Below are 22398 nucleotides of genomic sequence, written 5' to 3'. Positions count from 1 at the left end.
TCTCCACCACTTCACATCAACAAGTTAGTTACATTCATTCATTCATTGGTGGTGAATTGTGAGCAGAGATCTGAAGCATAATGCGTAAAAGATTGCAAGAGTACGTGGATTTGAAAAGCGATAATGTAGTTGATAACGTAATCGATTCCGATCTAAATGAGCTGAAGCTTGCGGCCAAGAAGTTCATCCATTATGCAGCCCTGGTAGGGGGCAAAGCCCTTGGCGATTCTTTCTTTAAATGGCTCGCTTCCTTCGCTGCGATGTAAGTTCATATTTCTTGCCTCCAAAAGATATAAGATTAGTATTTATATTAATTTAATTGAGTTCTTAGAAAAATATTTGTTTCAGTTATTTACTGATACTGGATAGTACAAACTGGAGGACGAATATATTGACGGCGTTATTAGTGCCTTACATATTCTTCAGCTTTCCCGAGTCACTGTTCTCCTTTTTAAGGTGACAATGGCATTTATAGTTTCTCTCTCTTTTGTTATCTCTTTACACAATAGTTATTCATTGACTGGATATAATCGTTCAGAGGTAATGTGGGAAAATGGATTGCATTCGTCGCAGTTGTGCTCAGGCTTTTCTTTCCTAGACATTTCCCTGGTACGCTCAACTGTTTCTAAGCCTAACAACATATATTAAGTTCAAAAACTTCACTTATTCATAGTTTGTTCCAATATACATGACCAATTCTGTATAACTATTGTCGTAAATAATGTGCAGATTGGCTTGAAATTCCTGGCTCAATGATTCTTATTTTGATAGCAGCGCCCGACATATTTGCTAAGAAGTTGAGGAATAACTGGATTGGATTAGCGATTGATCTTTTCATTGGTTGTTACCTACTACAAGAACATATAAGGGCTTCTGGGGGATTCAGAAATTCTTTCACACAGAAACATGGAATATCAAATACTATAGGCATTCTCCTCCTCATAGTCTATCCTATTTGTGCATTCATTCTCCATTAAGTATAAAGCATATTGACATCAAAGAAAAAAAATATGAGGCATAACCGTTGATGATGATGTAATCTTTTAGGAAAATAAATTTTAGATGGTGGGGTTTGATACAAGCCTTCACAAAACAACTCCATCACCACACCAATGTAGAGTTATAGAAAATAATTTCACTCGACAGTTCTGAACATTGAACCAATCCTCTCATGCAAAATTTATTCTGAACACTATTTTGGAATATTAAGGCAGAAAATAGCTAATAACCAATTTGCCTGAATTTTCGTGGATGGAAAAAATGATTTTAATTCTATTGACTTTTTTTTAGTCTTCAAATTTATTTAAGAAACAGTCGGTAAACTTTGGTTAATAAAATAAAAAATAAATATAAAAGATGCAAATATTGAAAACAAGAAATAATTTTATAATACCTGGCTATTACCTTCAGCTATGCGTCTTCTTCTTCAAAGAGCAACAACGCTCCTTCAGCAACTCAACAATGTCAAAAGGCACCAACCAGTGAACAACGATGAAGCACCATTCCTTTGTTGTTTTCTTCGTTGACACATATTTCAAAAAAATGTTTGAAGGATAAAACTGAAATTAACTAAAATGACGGGGTGCGGGAAGAAAATGATAGGTGCAGGAAGTAATTTCCAATTTTCATCTACAAGCTTTGTTAAACCCAACATATTATATATAAATTAAAATATGTCCATACTTTTTATTAGAGATGTTAATTTGCCTCCTAGTTCATAGGCCATGACCCATTCTTCATTAAGCCTCCTTTTAAGAGGCTCTCAAATGAGGGGGGTCAAACAACAATCTCAGTCCTCAAAGCTCCTTCTCTAGTGGATTAGGGACTCGACGACTCGGACAGGCCTAGCAGACAAGAGGACCCGAACGATCCAAAAGGACCAACCAACTTAGTTGGATTGGGCAAGCCCGACTACACTGAAAGGCAAGGCAAGCCCGACTACCCTGACATGCAAGGAAAGCACGAAGACCCGAACGTACATGGTGGACTTGAAAATCCAAACAGGTTGGGCGTGCCATAAAAAGCTAGAGGAGTCGGGCGGGCCGAACGACCCACACAAGCTAGACAAGCCCAACAAGCTTGGTAGGCTCGACGATCCGAACTGACCTAACAAGTCGGACGTGCTTGATGACCCAAACGTGCTCGACAAGCTGGAAGGGCTCGATGACTAGGACGGGCCCGATGATCCAGATGGGCCTAACGCTCTGGACGGACCCAACATTACAAACGAGCTTAATGACCCAAACAAGCCGACGAATAGGGAGGGTGCAATGAGCCGGACGGACCCGAGGACACAAACAGGCCCAACAAGCCGCATGGGCCTGACGAACCGAACATGCCTGACGACACGGACGGGCTAGGCAAGCCCAACAAGTTAGACTTACTCGACCAGACAGACGGGCCTGACGGGTCCGATGAGTCGAACGGGCCCGACAAGTCCCAAAAGGGTCGTTAGGCCCGTTTTGATCATCGGGCTTGTCTGGGTCGTTGGGCCCATCTTGTTCATCGGACTCGTCCAGGTCATTGGACTCGTCATGATCGTCAGCCTGTTCGGTCGTCGGGTCCATCCAAGTCGTCGGGCTCGTCTAGCTCATCAGGCTTGTCCGATTCGTCAGGCCCATTCAGTTCGTCGAGCCTGCCAAAAAAAGTCAATATTACAACACACTTTCTATTTTTTATTCCTTCTAATTGTTTGAGTTGTCATGAAATTTATTCGCATCTCCGAATATATTTTTCATCTTATCATAATCTTGATGCAATTTTGTGTAAATGATGTATGTTAATTAAATATTTTTTATTTTTCACATTTGAATATTTCTATTATTTTTTAATATTTTTATGGCTTAATACCTAATTTGGTCCTCTAATTTTATTCGAATTTTTAAAAAGATCCTTAATTTTTCATTTGTTCAATTTAGTCCTCCAATTTTTAAAATTTTCAATTTAGTCTTTTTCGTTAGATTGACATTAACATCGTGTCCGTACAGTGTCACATGTCATGTTATTGTCACCTGACTGTGCTTGTTTTCAATTTTGTCCCCTTATTTATAATTTTATCCATTTTGGTCCTCTTTTTTCTTAAAATGAAGCAATTTGGTCCCTCTCAAATTTGATACCAAATTAGTAATTAAACTTAATTACAACTTATATATACATTTATATATACATGTTAAATTTTTCAATAAAAATTTATATATCAAATCACTCCATCTAAATTTTTAAATTATTTTATTTTGACATTTTTACATAAAAATAATCCCTATTTAAACTTATAATATTTTTAAAATATTGAAAAATGTAAATATAAAGTTACACTTGTAACATTAAAAATATTTGTCACATTGAACATTTAAAAATTACAAGTGTCACTTTACATTTACATTTTTAATATTTTAAAAAAATTATAAGTTTAAATAGGGATTTTTTTAATGTAAAAATGTAAAAAAAAAATAATAATTTGAATATTTAGGTGAAATTTTGATATATAAATGTTTAAAAATCATTTTAACATGTTTATATAAGTTATAATTAAGTTTAATTACTAAATTAGTCTCAAATTGGAGAAGAACCAAATTGCTTCATTTTAAAAAAAAGATAGGACTGTGACAATAACATGACACGTGGATACGACGTCAACATCAATTTAACGGAAAAGACTAAATTGAATATTTTTAAGAAATTGGAGGACTAAATTGAACAAATGAAAAATTAGGGTCCTTTTAAAAATTCAAATAAAATTAGAGGACCAAATTTGGTATTAAGCCTATTTTTATTTATTTTATATTTTTCTTTCACATGAAAATGTTTAACACTCTCAATTTAAGTGTTTAATAACATAATCTTTTCATTTACTAGATAATATAAAAAATTTATCTTCTTTAGTCTATTATTATTTATTTTTGTTTCATTTAAAAAACTCTTGTTTCACTATTTTCTCCATGTACTATGTTGATATTTGAAAAGTTTTATTACATCATATCCTTAATTATATATTTATTTTCCTTAGTGTGTTTTAATTTAATAGTCTCTCAAATTATTTTTAAGACACACATTTGATAATTTTTTAATATTTTTATTTGTTGTTTATTTTTATCATGTAGAATATTGTTTTGGTATATTGGTTATAATTATTTTTTATTTTATACTCATTATCATACTGTGATTTTGTCATTATAATTGTATAAATAAATTTTATTTACTATAATATAAAAATTTAATTCAATTACCATAAATTTTTTTTATCGCAATCCAACATATATTGAAAGTTTAAAAGATATAAGATCTATGTTAAAATTTTATTATTATTATTAGTTTAATCTTTATTCTTTGCGTGATTTTGATCAAGTGATGTATTATATTCTTTATTAGTGTATAAAAAAGAGATTCATTAGAATTTAAAAAAATCAAGTAAACAAACATTTAAACTATATTTTATTTGAATATTTGTTTTTATTTTATATTTTTTAAAAATATTTTTAAATTTTATAAACTAGGTTTCATTAATGTTTGCAAATTTAATAAATGTTTTGTTTTTCATAAAACTTTATTTGGCATTCTAATTTAAAATGTATATAGTTCTAATTTCTTAATATTAAATATTTGATAATACTATGTTTCCTTTACTGTAACTTTTTATTATTTTATAAAAATTAATTAATTAATGTTGAAACATTCAGAAAACGGGTACGAGTATGAGTATATACCCCATTATCTAGTGGGGATGACGATGAGACAAAATTTTGGTACCCGTTGAATTTGAAGATGGGAATGTGGATGACATTTTTTTTATGGGGATGGATATGAGATCGCGAAACCCATCCCCGTCCCGCCTAGTTGCCATCCCTATTTTTTATCCTTTTCATATTATTTTGATAGTTAAATCATTCCATAGGTCCCAAATTATGTAGTGAAATCTCAAGTAGCTCCCCTCATTTTTATTTGACTCAATTGAGTGAAAAATTCGTTCCAATCAGATCCTTTACGTTAGTAGTACAACAACAATGTTAACTATCTACCACGTTTCAACGCGTGGTTTTTTTGATTTTTTTTTAATTTTTTTTTAATTTTTTATAATTTTTTTTAAAAATAAAAAAATGATCACATGTCAATCTGACATTGTGCCACGTGGTAGAGACAGTGTGATGTGGCAGTGCCTTGTGTCTGTGTCACTATTGGGTGTGAAAAGTCTCAATATAGTATTTGTATTTGTTATTTTGTCTCAATTTGGTCCCAAATTTTTTAAAACTGAATCAATTTCATCCCTATATCAAATTTAATTTTTATATAAATTTTGCAATGGTATTTTTATTATCATTTATATTTTTAACATAATTAAGTTTATTTAAATGTGTATTTTGTATTGAATTTTATTTAAATTTTATTTTAAATATTTATTTATCTATAATTTATAGATAAATGTTAGAGTTGCTTTGAAAATAAAAACTTTATAAATTCAAATATAAAATTTTAAAACAATTTTATAAAAATTTAAAATAAATATATTTATTTAAAATTTTACAAATCAATTTATAAATTTATTATTTTTAAACCAATTCTAACCTTTGTCTATAAAATTTTGATATATAAATATTTAAAACAATAATTAAATAAAGTTCAATGCAAAATATATATTTAAATAAACTTAATTGTGTTAAAAATATCAATTATAATAAAAATACCATTATAAAATTTATATAAAAATTAAATTTGATTTAGGGATGAAATTGATTTAGTTTTAAAAAAATTGGGACCAAATTGAGATAAAATAAAAAATAATACATTGAGACTTTTCATATCGAATAGTGACATGTGACACTTCCTAAGATGTGGATTACTAAAAGATACCTGATACCGGACATTACGCAACTGATTGGACCCCTTCGGCTTGGCTATTCTGGGCCTTCTTCTATTTGTACCTGCTTCCGTTTCTGCCCTCGCCATGAAAGCTTTCTGGTCCAGGCCTCAGGCACAGACCTGAAACTTGACTGATACGCAAAATTAAATGAAGCACAAAAGTAACATCCATATTATATATATATATGGGAATAACCCCTGTTCGTAAACCCTGTTGTCTTAGTCTTCCTTAAACGAGTGAAACACTCTAAAGAGTAGCCATCACACTCTCTGCCATGTGGCACAATGTCAGATTGACATGTGACAATTTTTGTTAACTATTTTTAAAAAAAATTATAAATAAATAAATAAATAAAAACCACATGCTGACACGTGCACATAGTTAACACCGTTACTCTACTACTAACACGGAAAGAACCTAATTGCAACGAATTTTCCAAAATAGGGACTCAATTGAGTCAAATAAAAATGAGAGGACCTACTTGAGATTTTACTACAAAAATGGAAACCTCTAGAATGATTTAACCTATTTTAATTACAAAAGATTAAAATAAAAATTATTTTAAAAAAATAGTTTTTCACAAAATGTAAGAAAAAAAATGATAATATTGGATGAGAGAAGATAGGAGTATTTTGGGAGTGTTAAAAAAACGTGGAATATGAGATGTAAGTAGAATGAGCTTTAAGACGATCGATCAGGCCCATTGAACTTGTGGCCCAGTAAATGGAGCCATTAAACCCTTGTGGTTGTGCCAAACCCTAAATCTTCCTTCACAGATCCAAACGCCTATAAAAGCGAAACGGTGATCCCTCTTTAACAATCCATTTGCGCAAGAAGCATGAACACAATGTCATCTTTTAAAATTTTGTTGTTATTTTTAGTCTATTTCGTGTTTCGTATTTATTTGTCCGATTTACTTGATTTGATTTAGTTTATACTGTTTTACAATCGTTTCTACTCACGCGAAGGTGTGGTTTTCTCGGTGATGATCAAATTATGATGACGAGTCCGATCTAATCCATTCTTACAATTCTGACGACAAATCGAGGCATTTGTCTGAGAGGATTCCACCCTTCCCTCCCATTAAGTTATTTAATTTATTTTTTCTATAAGTTGTGTAATTAATTATTCTTAGTGATTATTTGGCATGTTGAGGATACTTTCGAATATGTTCATATGATTATTCATATGATGAATCTAATCCTCCTACTCATTCTGAATGCCGGTTTTTTAATTAGTTTTTGAATGTGTAGCGTTGATGGTATCGGTGGTGTGGGGAGTGTTGAGTTTTCGACGGTTTTGTTTCAAACGCAATTGTTCCATTTTCTTTTTGTTTTTCATTATTTTTATCAAATATTTTACTTGTTTTTGTTGGTGATTTCTTGTATTTTGTTTAGTTTGTAATTGGTGAATGCTTATTCAGAACTACTTTTATGTCCTCTGAGGAAGATAAGGGATGTTGAATCTTGGAAAATTCTATTGGGTTTTGTTACGGTAATTGCTGATTGTATGGTGGGGTACAGTAATTATGTTTTAACCTTGCTTATGTTCTCTTTTTTTAATAGTAACCCAAAATTTAATTTAATAAATTATAAAATAATTTTTCTTCAATTATAAAAATAAATAATTTGTGTAAGCTTTTTTACTATATAAACTATTTTTTTTTATTATAAATAATTATTTTAATTCAAAAAGCAATTTTTTAAAAAATTAATTTTTTTATTATTATGAGTAATAATTTGAATTTATAAAGGTGGTTACTAAATTGTAATATTGAATAAAGAATTTTTTTTAGATGAATTAAATTGATTAAAAGCTAGCCATAAGAAATGAAGGTAAAAGTAGAATATATATATATATATATATATATATATATATATATATATCAATCAAAATTTAAGTCTTTTTTGTTGAGTAACACAATTTTAGTTACCATTTATAGTTTTAAATGTTGTTTTGGTTGCTGAAATTAGATTAAGCCCAACACAATAGTGTCGATCTGAAATTGTGTTCATCTCAATTTTTTTGATCCTGTAATCATATTTAATAATGATCTAGGTTTGTTAAACCTACTAAATTAGCACTCGTAAATCAATGGTAATATACGAAATTCAATACATATCATTACCCAAAACGTATATGATTGTATTTGTTTTCACCTAATGTTATATTGATTTGTAAATACAAATATCTTAAGTAATTATAATGCATTCAAGAAAATAATTAACCCAAACAATTTTCAATCAAAATATATCTCGTAGTGTTGTTTTAAAAAATTTGGAGATGGTTTTGAAGTGAGTTAGAAAATAAAGGTTGTGAAAGTTTGTAGACATTAGAAAAAGTTTAGTAGATAAAAAAACTTAGATTATATTGAACGAATGAAATTATAAGAAAATTATTTATAAAAGAAATGAATAATATAATATATTTATGTAAGGTGAGAAATAATTTATGTACATGGGAATTTTATTTTATTTTTAGTAATTTTAGAAGTAATAATTTTTTATTAGAACTAATATAAATTTGTATTTTTGTTATTAATTTTTATTATATTGTTTTGATAACAAAAAAACTTAAATATGATGGAGTAATTTTGTAGATTGGAGTGTAGTTTGTGAGTAATTTAATTGATGTGTTAGATTAAAAATAATTTAATTGAAAGAAAAACAAGATTATCAAATTTATGTTGAAAGTAATCTAAAATAAATTTATTTTATAAACAAAATTAATGAATAAATTGAAAAAATAATTATTTTAATAAAAACATAATAAAATACAATGTATTTACATATTGAAAAAAATTTTGGTAACCAGTTTAGAAATTTGAAGTATTAATTATTGTTGTAAACATAATTTTAAAAGTTATATTTTTACTTTATTAGTGATGATTTACTTCATTAAATTACCTAAATTAAAAAAACATCATAAATTAAAAATACATGCATGTCAATTAACTTAAATTAAGAAAAAAAATGAAAGACATTATGGTAATCTTATCCAAATATTCTTTAAATCTTTGTATACGAGAGGATGAAAAAATAATAAAATTCTTTAATATCTTTCTTTTTCTTTTTCTCAAATTCTTACAACTAAACACTTTAATCACCTTCAAATTATTCATCTCTTAACCTTCTAACTAATAAATATGGGAACATATTATTAATATCCTTTTCTATTATACTTGGTTGAAATTTTTTCTTAAATCTCACACCTTAAACTTAAATTACTTTGAAGTATAAATGTTAGAAACCAAGAATATAATTATATTAATGTATATTTAATGAGTGAATTTTTATATTGTTGTTAAGAAATTTAAAATAATTTTAATAATACAGTAAATTTAGATAATAAATAGAAAAAAATAACAAGAAAATAATTCTTATATATATAATTGAAAAAAAATGACAACAAATAAAAAGAATACAGTAAATATTTTAAGAGAGTCTTTATAATTTTTTACTAAACCATTTATATTCACATTGATTAATGAATAATTTTGGTTATACTTAAGTGCACTCTAATAATGATTTTAAAGGATCTTGGAATTTTGGACCGTAAATTTTGCATTGATACAAGTTGAAGGTAGTTATTAAATAAAATCAATATTAAAGTAAAATACATACGACAATGTTTATTATTACAAGCATCATATCACCAATTCAACGACCATTCAAACTAATAGTTGTCTTTGGAAAAAATAGTAGTCGCAAGTAATAGCAAAACAACAAATATAACAACGCTATTATTCCAATCACAGTCCTTTCAAGACAATTGTAAATAACAACTAACCTTGAAAGTCTCCAACAGTTATCAACCATTATTAGTGTTTTCAGTGACAGCTCATCAACAACAAAATAAGCTAAAAAAGTTAAAACCTTGTTTTCTTTTTCTGCCGTGGTGGTATATAAAAATTAAACTAAATTAAATCATACAACAATTAGTGTTTATCGATATATGCGTATCATATTGACACTAAATTTATTAATTAATATGTAGATTAAAATGATGATGTCAGAATAACTTATCAAGATTAATATTGAGCCGTGTAGATATTTACACTAAAGTTATTAATTACTATTAGATACAAACGAAACACGCTGACAACATTTCACAGGTGCACTTCCGAATGATTCTGCATAAACTGTAAATAAATAAACTGAAATTTGATAGTTACATTTTTTATACTTAATATATACTTTGTTTCTTATCTCAATTAATAAAAAATCATTAATTGCATAATAAGCATATTTACATTCTCTCACAAGGTGAAAGGAATTAAAATAAACTACCAAAATATTTTCTATAATTAACATTAAACAGGTATCCTTAATTATCTAGATAACTTAGTATTTATATTTATAATTTTAATACTTGCTTTCGTTCTAAATTTAATGAATAAATTTCTTTATATTTTTAATATATTATTGGTTGAAATATTAACTAAAATTAAAAATGTAGTTTATAACAAATATCTAACTAAGTTTATATTACAAAATACTGAATAATAAAAATATCTGCACTATTTCATAATGTTAAGCGGTTAAGATCATGTACTACGCTATTTACTATATTTATTAAAACGAGTTACTTCAAAAACTTATTTGATTATTTATTATTTTTTAAATCACACACAATATATATATATATATATATATATATATATATATATATGTGTGTGTGTGTGTGCGCGTTTTAATAAAAAAAGCGAGATAATTATAATGAATATGCATTGTAATAATATGGTCTTCATCAAATTGTGTACTAAAATTTTTATATGAAGCAAGAGTAATATAAATAAGAAATCATGTTAACTTTTAGTCGTATGATTAAAGTCTTTATTCTTAATTTTCACTATTACATATAAAAAATACATGTCGCAACTATTTAAAGACTATTTGAGATGAAGTAAAATGAGAATGACATAGGAAGAGACAACATGGCATTAGAAACTGTATATAGTAGAAAAAAATTATTGAGAAAAAACATTTATGATGAACATTTCTTATACATAAAAAGTGTGGAGTTTTTGATGAAGTTTGTTATGTTGAATACTTTTACGATTGTTGAATTGTTTTTGATTGCAATACAGAAAAATACTAAGGAGAATAATAGTATAAAGATATATTTTATCATTGACTCAATATTTTATTATTTTTATTTTCTCAAATATATGTTTCATAACTAAACCATTACTATAATATCCAATTTTTTGGACCATGATTCTCCTCAAACAAGGATTCGTGGTTCGTGTTGGGGATCCATGTTCCTGTTTATTTTGAAGCGTCGTAGTTTGTGGTGGATGTGATCCTAGTCATCAAAATGGTGACAGATAGTATCTTGATCCCAATTGAGAAGCTTGCAATGTGGCAACATTGGCATTAGCACGAACCATCCAATAGGAGATGACCTTATCCTATCCGTTATCTTACTCACACCATAGCCACCAAATAATTGTACTCTCTCCACTCTCCAAAAACACTTACAAACTGCTTTCTTTCAACACCTCACACAGAGAAAGAGTGAGGAATCGGTGGCAATGGCAGCGTCACTACAAGCAGCAGCTACTTTCATGCAACCCACCAAGTTGGGCAGAACCAACACTTTGCAGCTAAAGTCCCCTCACTCCATTTCAAAGGCTTTTGGTTTGGAACCTGCTGGAGCTAAGCTTTCATGCTCCCTTCAGACTGATCTTAAGGACTTAGCTCAAAAGTGTGTTGACGCGACAAAAATTGCAGGATTCGCCCTTGCCACCTCTGCTCTTGTTGTCTCTGTATGTACTCTTCTTTTCTACCATTTTCCTAACATAATCTATTATTTACATCAACTTCCCCACAATTTTACTCTTGTTTTCTATTTTGCATATGTTGTTTGTTGGGAAGTCCCACATGGTAGTAACATATAGTTTCATAGTAAAGTTCAAGGTTAGGCCTAAGAGCACCCATGTTCATCTTTCTTATCGAACGCTGAATTGTCTTTGCTTTTCTTCTCTACGTTTTGGTAGGATACATCAGATGCACATCAATGTTTTAGCACAGTTTTTGTTAGAACTCACCAAATATATTGTTTAGAGTCGAACACATGGCTTGTGAGTTCTGAGAGATTTTAAGCAAAAGTAGAGTGAGCTAATGTAAAAGAACTAATTTGAGTGAGCTATGAAAACCTTCAGGGGGCAAGTGCTGAAGGTGTTCCAAAGAGGCTAACCTTCGACGAAATCCAGAGCAAGACCTACCTGGAAGTGAAGGGGACAGGAACAGCAAATCAGTGTCCAACCATTGATGGTGGAGTGGACTCATTTGCCTTCAAGGCAGGCAAATACAACGCCAAGAAGTTATGCCTTGAGCCTACTTCATTCACAGTGAAGGCTGAGGGTGTGGCCAAGAACGCGCCACTAGAGTTCCAAAACACAAAGCTCATGACACGTTTGACCTACACTCTTGATGAGATCGAGGGACCCTTTGAGGTGTCTCCTGATGGCACAGTCAAGTTCGAGGAGAAAGATGGCATCGACTACGCCGCCGTGACGGTTCAGCTACCCGGTGGCGAACGTGTACCATTCCTCTTCACCATCAAGCAGTTGGTGGCGTCAGGGAAGCCAGAGAGCTTTGGGGGGCAGTTTCTGGTGCCATCGTACCGTGGAAGCTCTTTCTTGGACCCCAAGGGAAGAGGTGCTTCAACAGGTTATGACAATGCTGTTGCTTTGCCTGCTGGTGGAAGAGGAGATGAGGAGGAACTTGCGAAGGAAAACAACAAAAGTGCGTCGTCATCGACGGGGAAAATCACCTTGAGTGTGACCAAGACCAAGCCTGAGACTGGTGAGGTTATTGGTGTGTTCGAGAGTGTTCAGCCATCTGACACTGATTTGGGAGCAAAGGCCCCTAAGGATGTCAAGATCCAGGGCATCTGGTACGCTCAGCTTGAGTCATAGAGTGTTTTCTTTCATGCTTTCTTTTGTGTTTTTTGTTGGCTCAGATTTTGTTGTGACTCCATCGTGTTGCTGCATTATCCCTAGACCCAACTTTCCTAGCACTACTCAGAGTACTATCATGGTTGTATATTATTATATCGACCTCCAATTACAATGCTTAAAATTTCAAGTTTTAAATTGATGGTGTGTGTGTGTTTTGGAGCCTAAGTTCTCAGTAGTTGCAATTGCGCCGTATAATATGTTAGTAACCAGGGAAACACTGCATTTGAAGAGGATTGTAATTGACCTCTGCAGAGAACTGAGGTTTTCCATCCTATGAACTTGAATAGGATACTATTCATGTTCTATATTCGGTTGATTGACAGCAAATATATGTCCATACTTTCTCAGTTCTCGGTTGGAGAAATTATCAAACAGTTTATGATCATCATGATATATTTTCAACTAAGTTAAGTAATTAGACTATATAGCATTTTGGAAGGGGTATTAGACAGACAAACAATACCGAAATTGCTGAAATATAGCATCAACTAGGATGGTCAATGAAATACTACAATGATTCATTATCATCTCCTTTTAGATCACGATAATTTACAGAACACAAGGGGCCTTTTAGGCAAACGAGTGCATATTTTGTTTGCAATGTTTTAAAATGGAACGGCTATTCAACTAATTAATTGGATGGTTTGACATACCGATATTATTAAATTTATTGTAATAATTAAATAACATATAGAACCTTATTAAAAAATATAATATATGATTGTATGATGCTAAAATATAAAATAAAACATAAACGTATAGATTTCTAACATTTAAAGTACATACAATACATACAAAAGTTAAGACAAAAAATGATATAGAATTTAAATTAAAGGCTTAATCAATCATCAAACTTTTCATAAATTTAAATATTTTAAATTGAGTTTCAATTATTTTTTTTCTATTAAATATTTTTATATTTTTTAATGAGTCCTCTAGTTTAATATTTCTATTAAATAGGTGACACTTATTGTGTGTCAAAAAATTGTGAGATTTTATAATTAATATAGAAATGATATTATAATTAATATTAAGGAACAAGTATATTTTATTATTTTTATTTAAAATACGGTAAATGTTATTATGTTTTTTTAATAACTTTCACATCATCATTTAAAGTAATTAAGGGACTAATTCTTTTATTATATGGTTCTTCTGATTCAACAAGTTTTTAATGAAAATAATAAAAATTACACACCATTTTACATTAGTCAAAGTAAAACAAGATAAATATTAGAATTATAAGCTTTAACTCTTATAGAAAAGAATAACATATCAAAAAAATAATTAATTATAAATAGGATTAACAAAATCTTTCCTCTCATCAAATCGACTCATAATCCTTCTGAGTATTAGAGTCTTCCCTCTTATACATATTAACACATTTATAAGCTATTTTTAATTTATTCATAAAAATGAGTCTTCTTAGACGTCAAAGGATTAGGAACTAACACTGAACTACTATGAGTTGAATATAAAATTTTTGTAAACTATGTGACCTATTGATAATGGGAGTGACATCCTCCAAAAAAGTCAACCAACCAAGAAATTATTCCACTGGCACGCCATCATCAAGATTCTTAACACTAGAACATTCATTCACAACACAAATATTATCGTGATTAACTATCATTGGCTTAGTCTGTGATTGAGCAACAGGCTCCATCACATGCTCCACCATAAACTCCACCACAAGCTCCATTGCAGGTCCTATCATAGACTCCACCATAGGCTCCACCACTTGAGCTAAAGAGCCTTTAGTCCCATCCTGTACACCAACCACCTTAGGACGACAATGTTGTTGTATTTTTGCATCAATTGTTTTTTTCCCACCAAAAATAACATTGACATCATGTTGTAACTGTTTAAAATTAGATAGATCATGACCAAACATTTTACATTTTGAACAAAGTAGAGACAATTTCTCATATTCCACATGACCAATAAACACAAATCATGGTCTTTCCACCGAAATTTGATTAGGCAAATTAGATAACAAAGAAACATCAACCAAAACACATGCAAAAAAACCTTGAAACTTATTCTTGGTATAATCATCTAAAGATAAAGGTGTACCCATTCCCATGTTAAGGGAAAATTGTTTTCGGCTTCTAATGCTCTAAAGGAAGGTCATGAATGTGAGCCCAACATTGAGTTTTCGTGAGTTTCATGGAAACTGAGACAAAATCTTTTGTCCAAGAAAAAGCATGAAGAATGTTGTTAGGAGATAAATTCCAAGTTCCAACAACCAAAACCCTTGACATGTCTTCTATAGAAAAAAAGAAAATTCATAAAAACCTTTGCCAAGTGAAATTGCCTTTCATTGATACAAATGCTTTTAAGCCATATATAAAATTTTTTATAAAGGTCTAAATGTGTAAGTGATTTTTCCACTTTTTTTTAACAAAATATGTCATTGTAAATGATTTTTGCACTCCTCTAGACCAACAAGATAAACTTCTTCAAAAATCTACACATACATAATATCTCTTTTTATCCAAAAAGAAGGTAATTGAGACAAAATAATATTAATTGCATTACTATGAACTTAAAGAAATGTATATTTTTGTCTTCACACATTTAAAGAATATTTGCCGAAAAATATTTTTTCATGATCTTGATTCTGTAAACAATTCCAAAGAATACGAAACCCTGAAGAAGAAGTTATACCTATGTTCACCAGGCGGTAGACCTTCCTCTAACCAGCCACTTGCACCACAGGTGCCAAATATGCATCCTTTTATGGCAAAATAAGCAAACTCTAACCACTCTCCGGAACAACAAGAACGAGCACCTAAGGTTGATGTTGGTGGCACATGTAACGACACCAATGATGAATTTTATAGATATTATTCACCTATAAAAATTCCTTTTAGGTTTTTCTGTCTCGTTGTACACTTATCATTTTATGGATCAATTTTGTATTACTATCATCAACCACTTCTTTCTTTTATCTCTTGAGTTTTGTTGCCAAAAGACTCTTTGTGCATAATTACTTGTCATAAATTTTCCTTTAATCCTACTTTTACTTTGCATTCTTTCTCCGCCAACCCCTACTTTTCATCTTTCTTATCCAATTCATTCAAATATGGTTACACTTTCACACGTAACTAGTGAACATTATCAATTCTCTTTATTCCATATCTTGATTTTCTCCTTTTAACTGCTTCTAATTTTTCTTTCAAAGTGTACATACCTCCAACCAAGATAATTAAAATCGAGATTATACTTAAGATCGTGAAGGGTTCACATAATCGTAAATTGTTAAATCTTAATCCTATTGGAGATTTTGCTTTTTATACGAACAAAAAGACATGATTTTTTTTTTCAAAATGGTGTAATTTTTTTTTCAAAATAATCTATCTAGGCAGATTTTAAAATTATTATCGAAATAGGTTGTGTTAAAAAAACAAAATTTCAAACGATAAAGTCGTATTAAAACTTATACTTTTATACAAAAGTTGTATATTTTTATTTTAACCGTCACATTTCCCATTTTATATATTTATTTTTATTTTAAATTTTACAAATAGTGGTTCTAGCATACATTTTCTTTATTTTATTCTTTATTATTTATATATGTTTTGAAGTTTGTAGTTTTATATTTTTAAAATTTTATATAAACATATTTTTTTTTTATTTTATACTGTATGTTAATAATATAGCTAATGTTTTTTAAGAAAATTCTTACCTTCCTTACATTTTTATACAATTATATATTATTTATCTATTCTTACTTTTTATATGTTTATTAATAATTTAATTAATGAATCAAAAATAATGTTTTTGATTTCTTCTATAAAATATTTTTCATTTTAAATTATTTAGATAATTTTATTATTAAAACTTATTTATTTAAATAAAAAAATAAATAATTTTAATTTTAATTTACTGATCAAATTATTAAGAAAATATTATTATATAATTTTAATAATATGTAAAATTATTCATCAAATTATTAAAGATTCTTAAATTAAACATTATATTATTAAAATTACTTAATAATGTTTTTATTTTATTTTATTAAGAAATTAAAACTAAAAATACATATATTTATTTGTTAAAAAATAAAATTCATAAATATTTAAAAACAAAATCATCTAAAATTTTCAAAATAAATAATATTTTTACATAAAATAAAACAAAATATCAAATTTTATATGTATAAGTCTATTTTTTTTACTACAACTTTGACTTTATATTTTTATAATCATTTTATTAATTATAATTGGATGAAATTTGACAACACAAATAATAATGTGAAAATCTTTAATTACATTAATTTATTAATTTTTGTTAGGTTTAGATTTAATTTAAATTGAATTAATTTAATTAAGAAGGTAAAGAGACGATGTAACAGAAAATTAAAAAAAAAAGATTTTACAATTTTATGATGGGGTAGAAAATAAAAAAAGTGTAAATTTATACGATTTTACAATTTTATAAGACGATATTACAATTTTATAAGACCATATTACCGACTTTATTGTAATACTTGTAATCTAACTCATAAATATTATGTCATATCGTAGAATCTTAGAATTTTACAATTTAAATTTCGTTTGGATCGGCTCCCACCTCTAACCACTTCTATTACAATGTTTTTATATCTTTGATTACCTAATGACCCTAAATGTTTTTGCACCCGATCTTTCTTTGTTTCTCTCAAATACAACGAATATTGGTTAACAAATTCCTTTCCAAAGTGGTTGCAAATGCTTGCTTCCCATCATTCCATCCATTTCCCTGATCACAATTTTTTTCTAAATGCGACTTCAATCCTTATTATTGGTTTGAACCATGTTAACTTCATCTCTAAGAAAGGAATATATATCACCTCCATTTTGTTGATGAACCCATTAAAATCTCTTTTCATCTGTATTGTTGATTTCTCTCATCACTATTTCTTTTTTACTCTTTTTTGAACTCTTTCATCTCATACATAAGGCAACAAGAATTTCTTTGTAGGACATAAATATTTATTATGACAACTCTCTTTTTTCTTTCCCTCCTTCCAAATCTCTTCCATCCCAGGAACCTTACCCTCTGAATGATGTTTGCATATACAAAAAGTAATCTTCCTGCCACATTTTCTTATGGATTCATCTACCATTTCGCCTATTCAAACCACCAAAGTGCATGACCAAGTTTATGCTCAATAACTTCTCTCTCTTTTTTGTGTTTCATGTATACATGTAAGTTTAAATTTCTTCCTTCACCACGTAATTCTCACTCTTGCGCTTTTACCTCGGATCATGCAGGGCCAGGGCCAGGGCCGGCTCAAGACTCAAGTAGTTAGATTCCTTGCTTTAGACTTTCTAAGAAAAAGAATCTTAAAAAAATTATTTTAATACTAGTTGCTTTAAACTTTCAACAAAAAATTCTTAAAAATTAAAAAAAATAAATTTTAAATAAAATTATAATAAAATGATTTCATTCTTAATTTGTTTTAAATTTTACAAACCCTTTAACCGTCTACGGGTCCATGATATTATACATCAATACATTTATTTAATACTTAACTCGCCTCCTTCGTATAACTCTTTCTTCTCAACTTCCTTATCTTTAAAGATATCCAATTGTCTCATAAAACAAAAAATGAAAAAAAAAAAACTCTATATAATAATAAAATATTAAATTAAAATATAAATTCAACCAATAAATAAAAATCTAATAAAAATAGTTGTGAAGCTGGATAAGTTCGAAAGGGTATTATTAACCTAATCTATAAAAGTAACTTACTATTTTTTAGATGAAATATATTATTCTTGCATTACTATTTATTTGCATTTATACATGTGTGAAATAAAAAAATTGAGTACATCTGTACAGTACGCAGTAGTACATGTCATGTTTAATCAGTAAATTTAATTCAAGTGCTTTTAATATAAATTAGTCAGTTAAGTATTTAAAGAAAAAAAATCTGCCAACCATATTGATCACAGGTTTTGGTCAGATTCCTGTTAGGGGACACTGAATTGGGAAAGAAAACGGGTATTTATGTATATGTATGTGCTAACTGTGTGTGTAATAGCGTTTAAAAACTGAGAATTTAAAATGTTTGGTTTAGTTGCAGAGTGTGGTGTGAAAGTGAAGAAATTACAACCCGGTTTGGTTTGAGAGTTTAGGTTGTTATTGTTTAGGGCAATTATTTGCAGTACAGTTTAGACAGAATGATTAAGTGCCACGTAAGCGAATCGAGTCAGGTACCGCGCCGACAAAACCATTGAACCTAATTCGAAACAAGAAGAAAGAGAAGAAGGAGAGGTTAAGAACCATCCACACCTACTTTATTTATCACAAGAACTCATTCGCCTCTCCAATTGAGATTAGTCACCGCATTATTTAATAATTATTGTTATTCATTTATGCCTTTCATACACTAATTCTTAACCCATACAATACACATCATACACAAACACTTATCATTATTAATACTACTCTGAAATCTTAAGGTGGTTCATGTTACGGGCATGTTTGGGGTTGAATTACCATGGTAGAATGGAGGAGCTGCCAGGGGCGTTTGGAAGCAGCGCCAGTTTGGCTCTCCGATTGGGTCAAACAGTTTTTTCCACAGCTTCCCTTCTCTTCATGTGTTTGGATGTTGATTTCTACGGTTACACGGCTTTCTGGTATATCTCTCTCTTTTCTTTCTCTCTGTTTCTCACTCTGATTTTGTCATCTTCTTCATCTTCTTCATATGCCCTGTTCGGGTCTTTTCTTCTTCTGTCACTCACTGCTTCACCAAATTTGGTAACTTTTGCCGATTTCGTCATGCCCCATCATCTGATTTTGTAAAGGGTAATTGATTTGGGGGTGCTTTTGTTTCGTGATGTTGAAGTTTTATGTAGAATTGAGTTTGGGATCATGTATCTGTGCTTGTCATGAATTGTTTCAGAAATCTAAGTGAGGGAGGATTTATGTGAGTTTGTGATTGGTGTGTCAGAGAGTGATGTACTGTGGGCAAGAAACACGAGTAAAGGGAAGGGGGGATTGTGAAGAAAGTGAGTAAATTGAGTGGCCAATTCAATTAATTTTGGGGGTTGCACACATCCATACCAGTTAATGAATGGGTTTCTTGGTCATTACTCCCTTTTTCTTTCAAAGAATTCACATAAATTTTCTTTACTTTAATAATTTTTATTTTTATTTCTATATCGCAATAAATACATATATTTAAACCAATAAAAATTAAGTAAAAGAATAGGGATATAAATGATAAATAATTAACTAATATCATCTTAGATTTTGAAAATAACACTGAAATAAAAACAAATATCTTTAAAAAAAATTATACTTCAAAACAAATCGAGAGACTAATAACTGGTTATAGAAAAAAGTTACATTTTGGAATGGTGAGTTCCTTCGTATCTGTTGCGGCTGATCCGTTTTTTTCAACTTTTGCATTGAAATGCCTTTATGAGACTTTAAGGAGGGTTATTGGAAACATTGAATATTATTAGGTTCTGATTTGTGGTATGGGGAAGTGCACATGTTTATTGGTGAAGATAAATAAGATTGAATTGGCATTTAGTCCATTGCGATGTTGCTGGCATAAGCTGGAGAAAGTCGTCATATTTTTTCTTTGGGGCATTTAAGTAGAAAAGATAAAAATGAATTATTTGAAAGTTGTTTTTGTTGAAATGAAATCCTTTTGGATAATCGAATGCATTTCAATGTTGACGGCACTGTTTTTTCGTTTTTCACTTCACTGTTTCTTATTTTCGTAAACCATATCCGTGTAATGCAATTTGATCGCAATTATGATAACTATGATACTGGCTTAATCGCTCTATAATTTCACTTCAACATGGTTTGATAGTGATAACACGACATAATTAGAGTGGTTGTTGTTCATATAGAAAACTTGCAGAAGGTAAAATTGGAATTGTGTGGGGGTTTATCCTGTTTAGGTTATCTTCTAAGCATAGGCTTGACTGGAGATTTTACCTTTGTCTTTGTTTATGCTATTCACAGCTATTTGGTAACAGTGATGGGTTTGGTAATTCCATGGAGCATAACACTGTTGGTTGTGGATGCATACTCTGTCTTCATAAAATGTTTACCCCTCCAGCGAAGACTCGTGATGATAGTATTTTTGGGGGACATGGTACGTGCAATTTGTGACCTGAAAAACTTGTGACCTGAAAAACTTGAAGTGTTTGGTGTTTCCATGCTATAGTAATGCACTAATGATATTACAGTTTTTGTACACTCCAGATTTTGTCGTATCTGTCATTAGCTGCAGCATGTTCAACAGCCAGTGTCACAGATCTGCTGCTTGATGCCGATCGATCCTATTGCCCAGCAAAACTGTGCGGTAGATATCAACTATCTGCTGCTATGGCCTTCTTGTCCTGGTTTCTTTCATCAGCCTCTTGTCTGTTTAACTTCTGGCTTTTCCCTTCTTTGTAAAATCTACCTTGCTTGCTGTTCATATCTGCTCCAATCAAAAAGGGTGCAAATGACGAAGTCATTTGCTTTTGTAAAGATATTTTTTGTTTCCATGTGAATAAAATTATCATGACTATACCCAACAATGTAATAATTACTCTTCCCACCCAAGACAAATATCAAAATGTGATATATAATGATAACTGTCAGCTGTCAGTAATCAGAAGAAAAACTTTCCATTAACTGTCCTGTATTTTGGAGTTTTGGAGCAGAGGCGATGGAGCGATTGTTGAAATAACGGGATAGATTGAATGAAAGAAGGAGAAATGATTTCTGCTTTTGTTATCATATGCTTCTATTTGAATGAAGTATTCCTATGCTAACGCTAATGTTAGCAATCTATCATTGAAAGTTACGGAGAAGGATGATTGGGATTTTTCAAAACAACAAAACTAGAATTCAACAACATAGTAATGAGCATTAGAATAAAATTTCTTCAAACTTAGCAAGAATTTGTGAGAAACATTGACGGAAACATAATACAGAGTTAACACACTAAAGGATTCTACCTTCAACCAAACCACAAACATCTTAGCGTACAAATTCTAGCAATTCAAATTTCCTGGGTGGAGGTTCTTCTAGGAGGATATCCTTATTTGCTTATCAACCATCAATCAAAATACTTATCCAACTCAATTTTCTAATACTGAAAGCACATCTTGTTTCTCTGAACAATTTAGTCACTTTTCATTTATATGACCAAGCCTTGAGTTCAGAAATATGTCTCCATATCCATCTCATCCACACTACATTCAATCCAAAAACTTTAGTCTAATAAACATATAATTTTATTCCCTTTGATCGTAACCAACTTATATTTGGTGAATTTCCATTTTCTAAAGCCAAATGACTTTTATAACTAATATCATTTACTGTGTGCATAGAAATTAAATTAAAATCAGCTTTTGGACATGTTTATCTCCTACCAACAACAACTACATTTCATTGTTGAATTGCAAGCACAAATCACCAATACTAATCTTGGATTCATCATAGTCCATCTTAAAAACTTTGAAATCACCTAGAGTATAAAATGTGAAGAAATTCTTTCTGGTTGTGACACAATATAACACCAGTATCTCTGATCATATATAAGATTAATTAGATCATGGTCACTAAGAAT

The 22398-nt window shown here is 29.9% G+C and overlaps 3 protein-coding genes and 2 non-coding genes across 5 annotated transcripts; all 5 read left to right on the top strand.

Moving 5' to 3' along the window:
• The first annotated feature begins 80 nt into the window (after positions 1 to 80).
• LOC114175479 (cold-regulated 413 plasma membrane protein 2-like) lies at positions 81 to 977 on the top strand. Its single transcript, XM_028060234.1, has 4 exons — positions 81 to 262; positions 349 to 456; positions 539 to 609; positions 730 to 977. Exons 1-4 carry the CDS (start codon positions 81 to 83, stop codon positions 975 to 977), a joined length of 609 nt encoding a protein of 202 aa, XP_027916035.1.
• A 5854-nt stretch (positions 978 to 6831) lies between these two features.
• Positions 6832 to 6919, top strand: LOC114180017. Its single transcript, XR_003603594.1, has one exon. It is a non-coding gene; the product is annotated as a small nucleolar RNA SNOR75 (small nucleolar RNA).
• A 77-nt stretch (positions 6920 to 6996) lies between these two features.
• Positions 6997 to 7073, top strand: LOC114180054. The gene has a single exon (XR_003603629.1). It is a non-coding gene; the product is annotated as a small nucleolar RNA Z105 (small nucleolar RNA).
• A 4237-nt stretch (positions 7074 to 11310) lies between these two features.
• LOC114178790 (oxygen-evolving enhancer protein 1, chloroplastic) lies at positions 11311 to 12986 on the top strand. Its single transcript, XM_028064880.1, has 2 exons — positions 11311 to 11624; positions 12021 to 12986. The coding sequence occupies exons 1-2, from the start codon at positions 11391 to 11393 to the stop codon at positions 12777 to 12779; spliced, it is 993 nt and encodes a 330-aa protein (XP_027920681.1). The 5' UTR covers positions 11311 to 11390; the 3' UTR covers positions 12780 to 12986.
• A 6075-nt stretch (positions 12987 to 19061) lies between these two features.
• On the top strand, positions 19062 to 21418 carry LOC114176186 (CASP-like protein ARALYDRAFT_485429). Its single transcript, XM_028061138.1, has 3 exons — positions 19062 to 19453; positions 20799 to 20931; positions 21042 to 21418. The coding sequence occupies exons 1-3, from the start codon at positions 19284 to 19286 to the stop codon at positions 21234 to 21236; spliced, it is 498 nt and encodes a 165-aa protein (XP_027916939.1). The 5' UTR covers positions 19062 to 19283; the 3' UTR covers positions 21237 to 21418.
• The last annotated feature ends 980 nt before the right edge of the window (positions 21419 to 22398 follow it).

Source organism: Vigna unguiculata, chromosome 3, assembly GCF_004118075.2.
Source record: "Vigna unguiculata cultivar IT97K-499-35 chromosome 3, ASM411807v1, whole genome shotgun sequence".
NCBI classification, from domain to species: domain Eukaryota; kingdom Viridiplantae; phylum Streptophyta; class Magnoliopsida; order Fabales; family Fabaceae; genus Vigna; species Vigna unguiculata.
The sequence above is the reverse complement of the archived record's forward strand: the minus strand, read 5'-3'. Positions and strand labels throughout refer to the sequence as shown.

Coding starts and splice junctions, on each gene's coding strand:
- LOC114178790 (XM_028064880.1), top strand. CDS start 11,391: ATGGCAGCGTCACTACAAGCAGCAGCTACTTTCATGCAACCCACCAAG. Junction 11,625..12,020: donor CCTCTGCTCTTGTTGTCTCT/GTATGTACTCTT, acceptor GAAAACCTTCAG/GGGGCAAGTGCTGAAGGTGT.
- LOC114176186 (XM_028061138.1), top strand. CDS start 19,284: ATGTTACGGGCATGTTTGGGGTTGAATTACCATGGTAGAATGGAGGAG. Junction 19,454..20,798: donor TACGGTTACACGGCTTTCTG/GTATATCTCTCT, acceptor TGCTATTCACAG/CTATTTGGTAACAGTGATGG. Junction 20,932..21,041: donor TAGTATTTTTGGGGGACATG/GTACGTGCAATT, acceptor TGTACACTCCAG/ATTTTGTCGTATCTGTCATT.
- LOC114175479 (XM_028060234.1), top strand. CDS start 81: ATGCGTAAAAGATTGCAAGAGTACGTGGATTTGAAAAGCGATAATGTA. Junction 263..348: donor CTCGCTTCCTTCGCTGCGAT/GTAAGTTCATAT, acceptor TATTTGTTTCAG/TTATTTACTGATACTGGATA. Junction 457..538: donor TCACTGTTCTCCTTTTTAAG/GTGACAATGGCA, acceptor ATAATCGTTCAG/AGGTAATGTGGGAAAATGGA.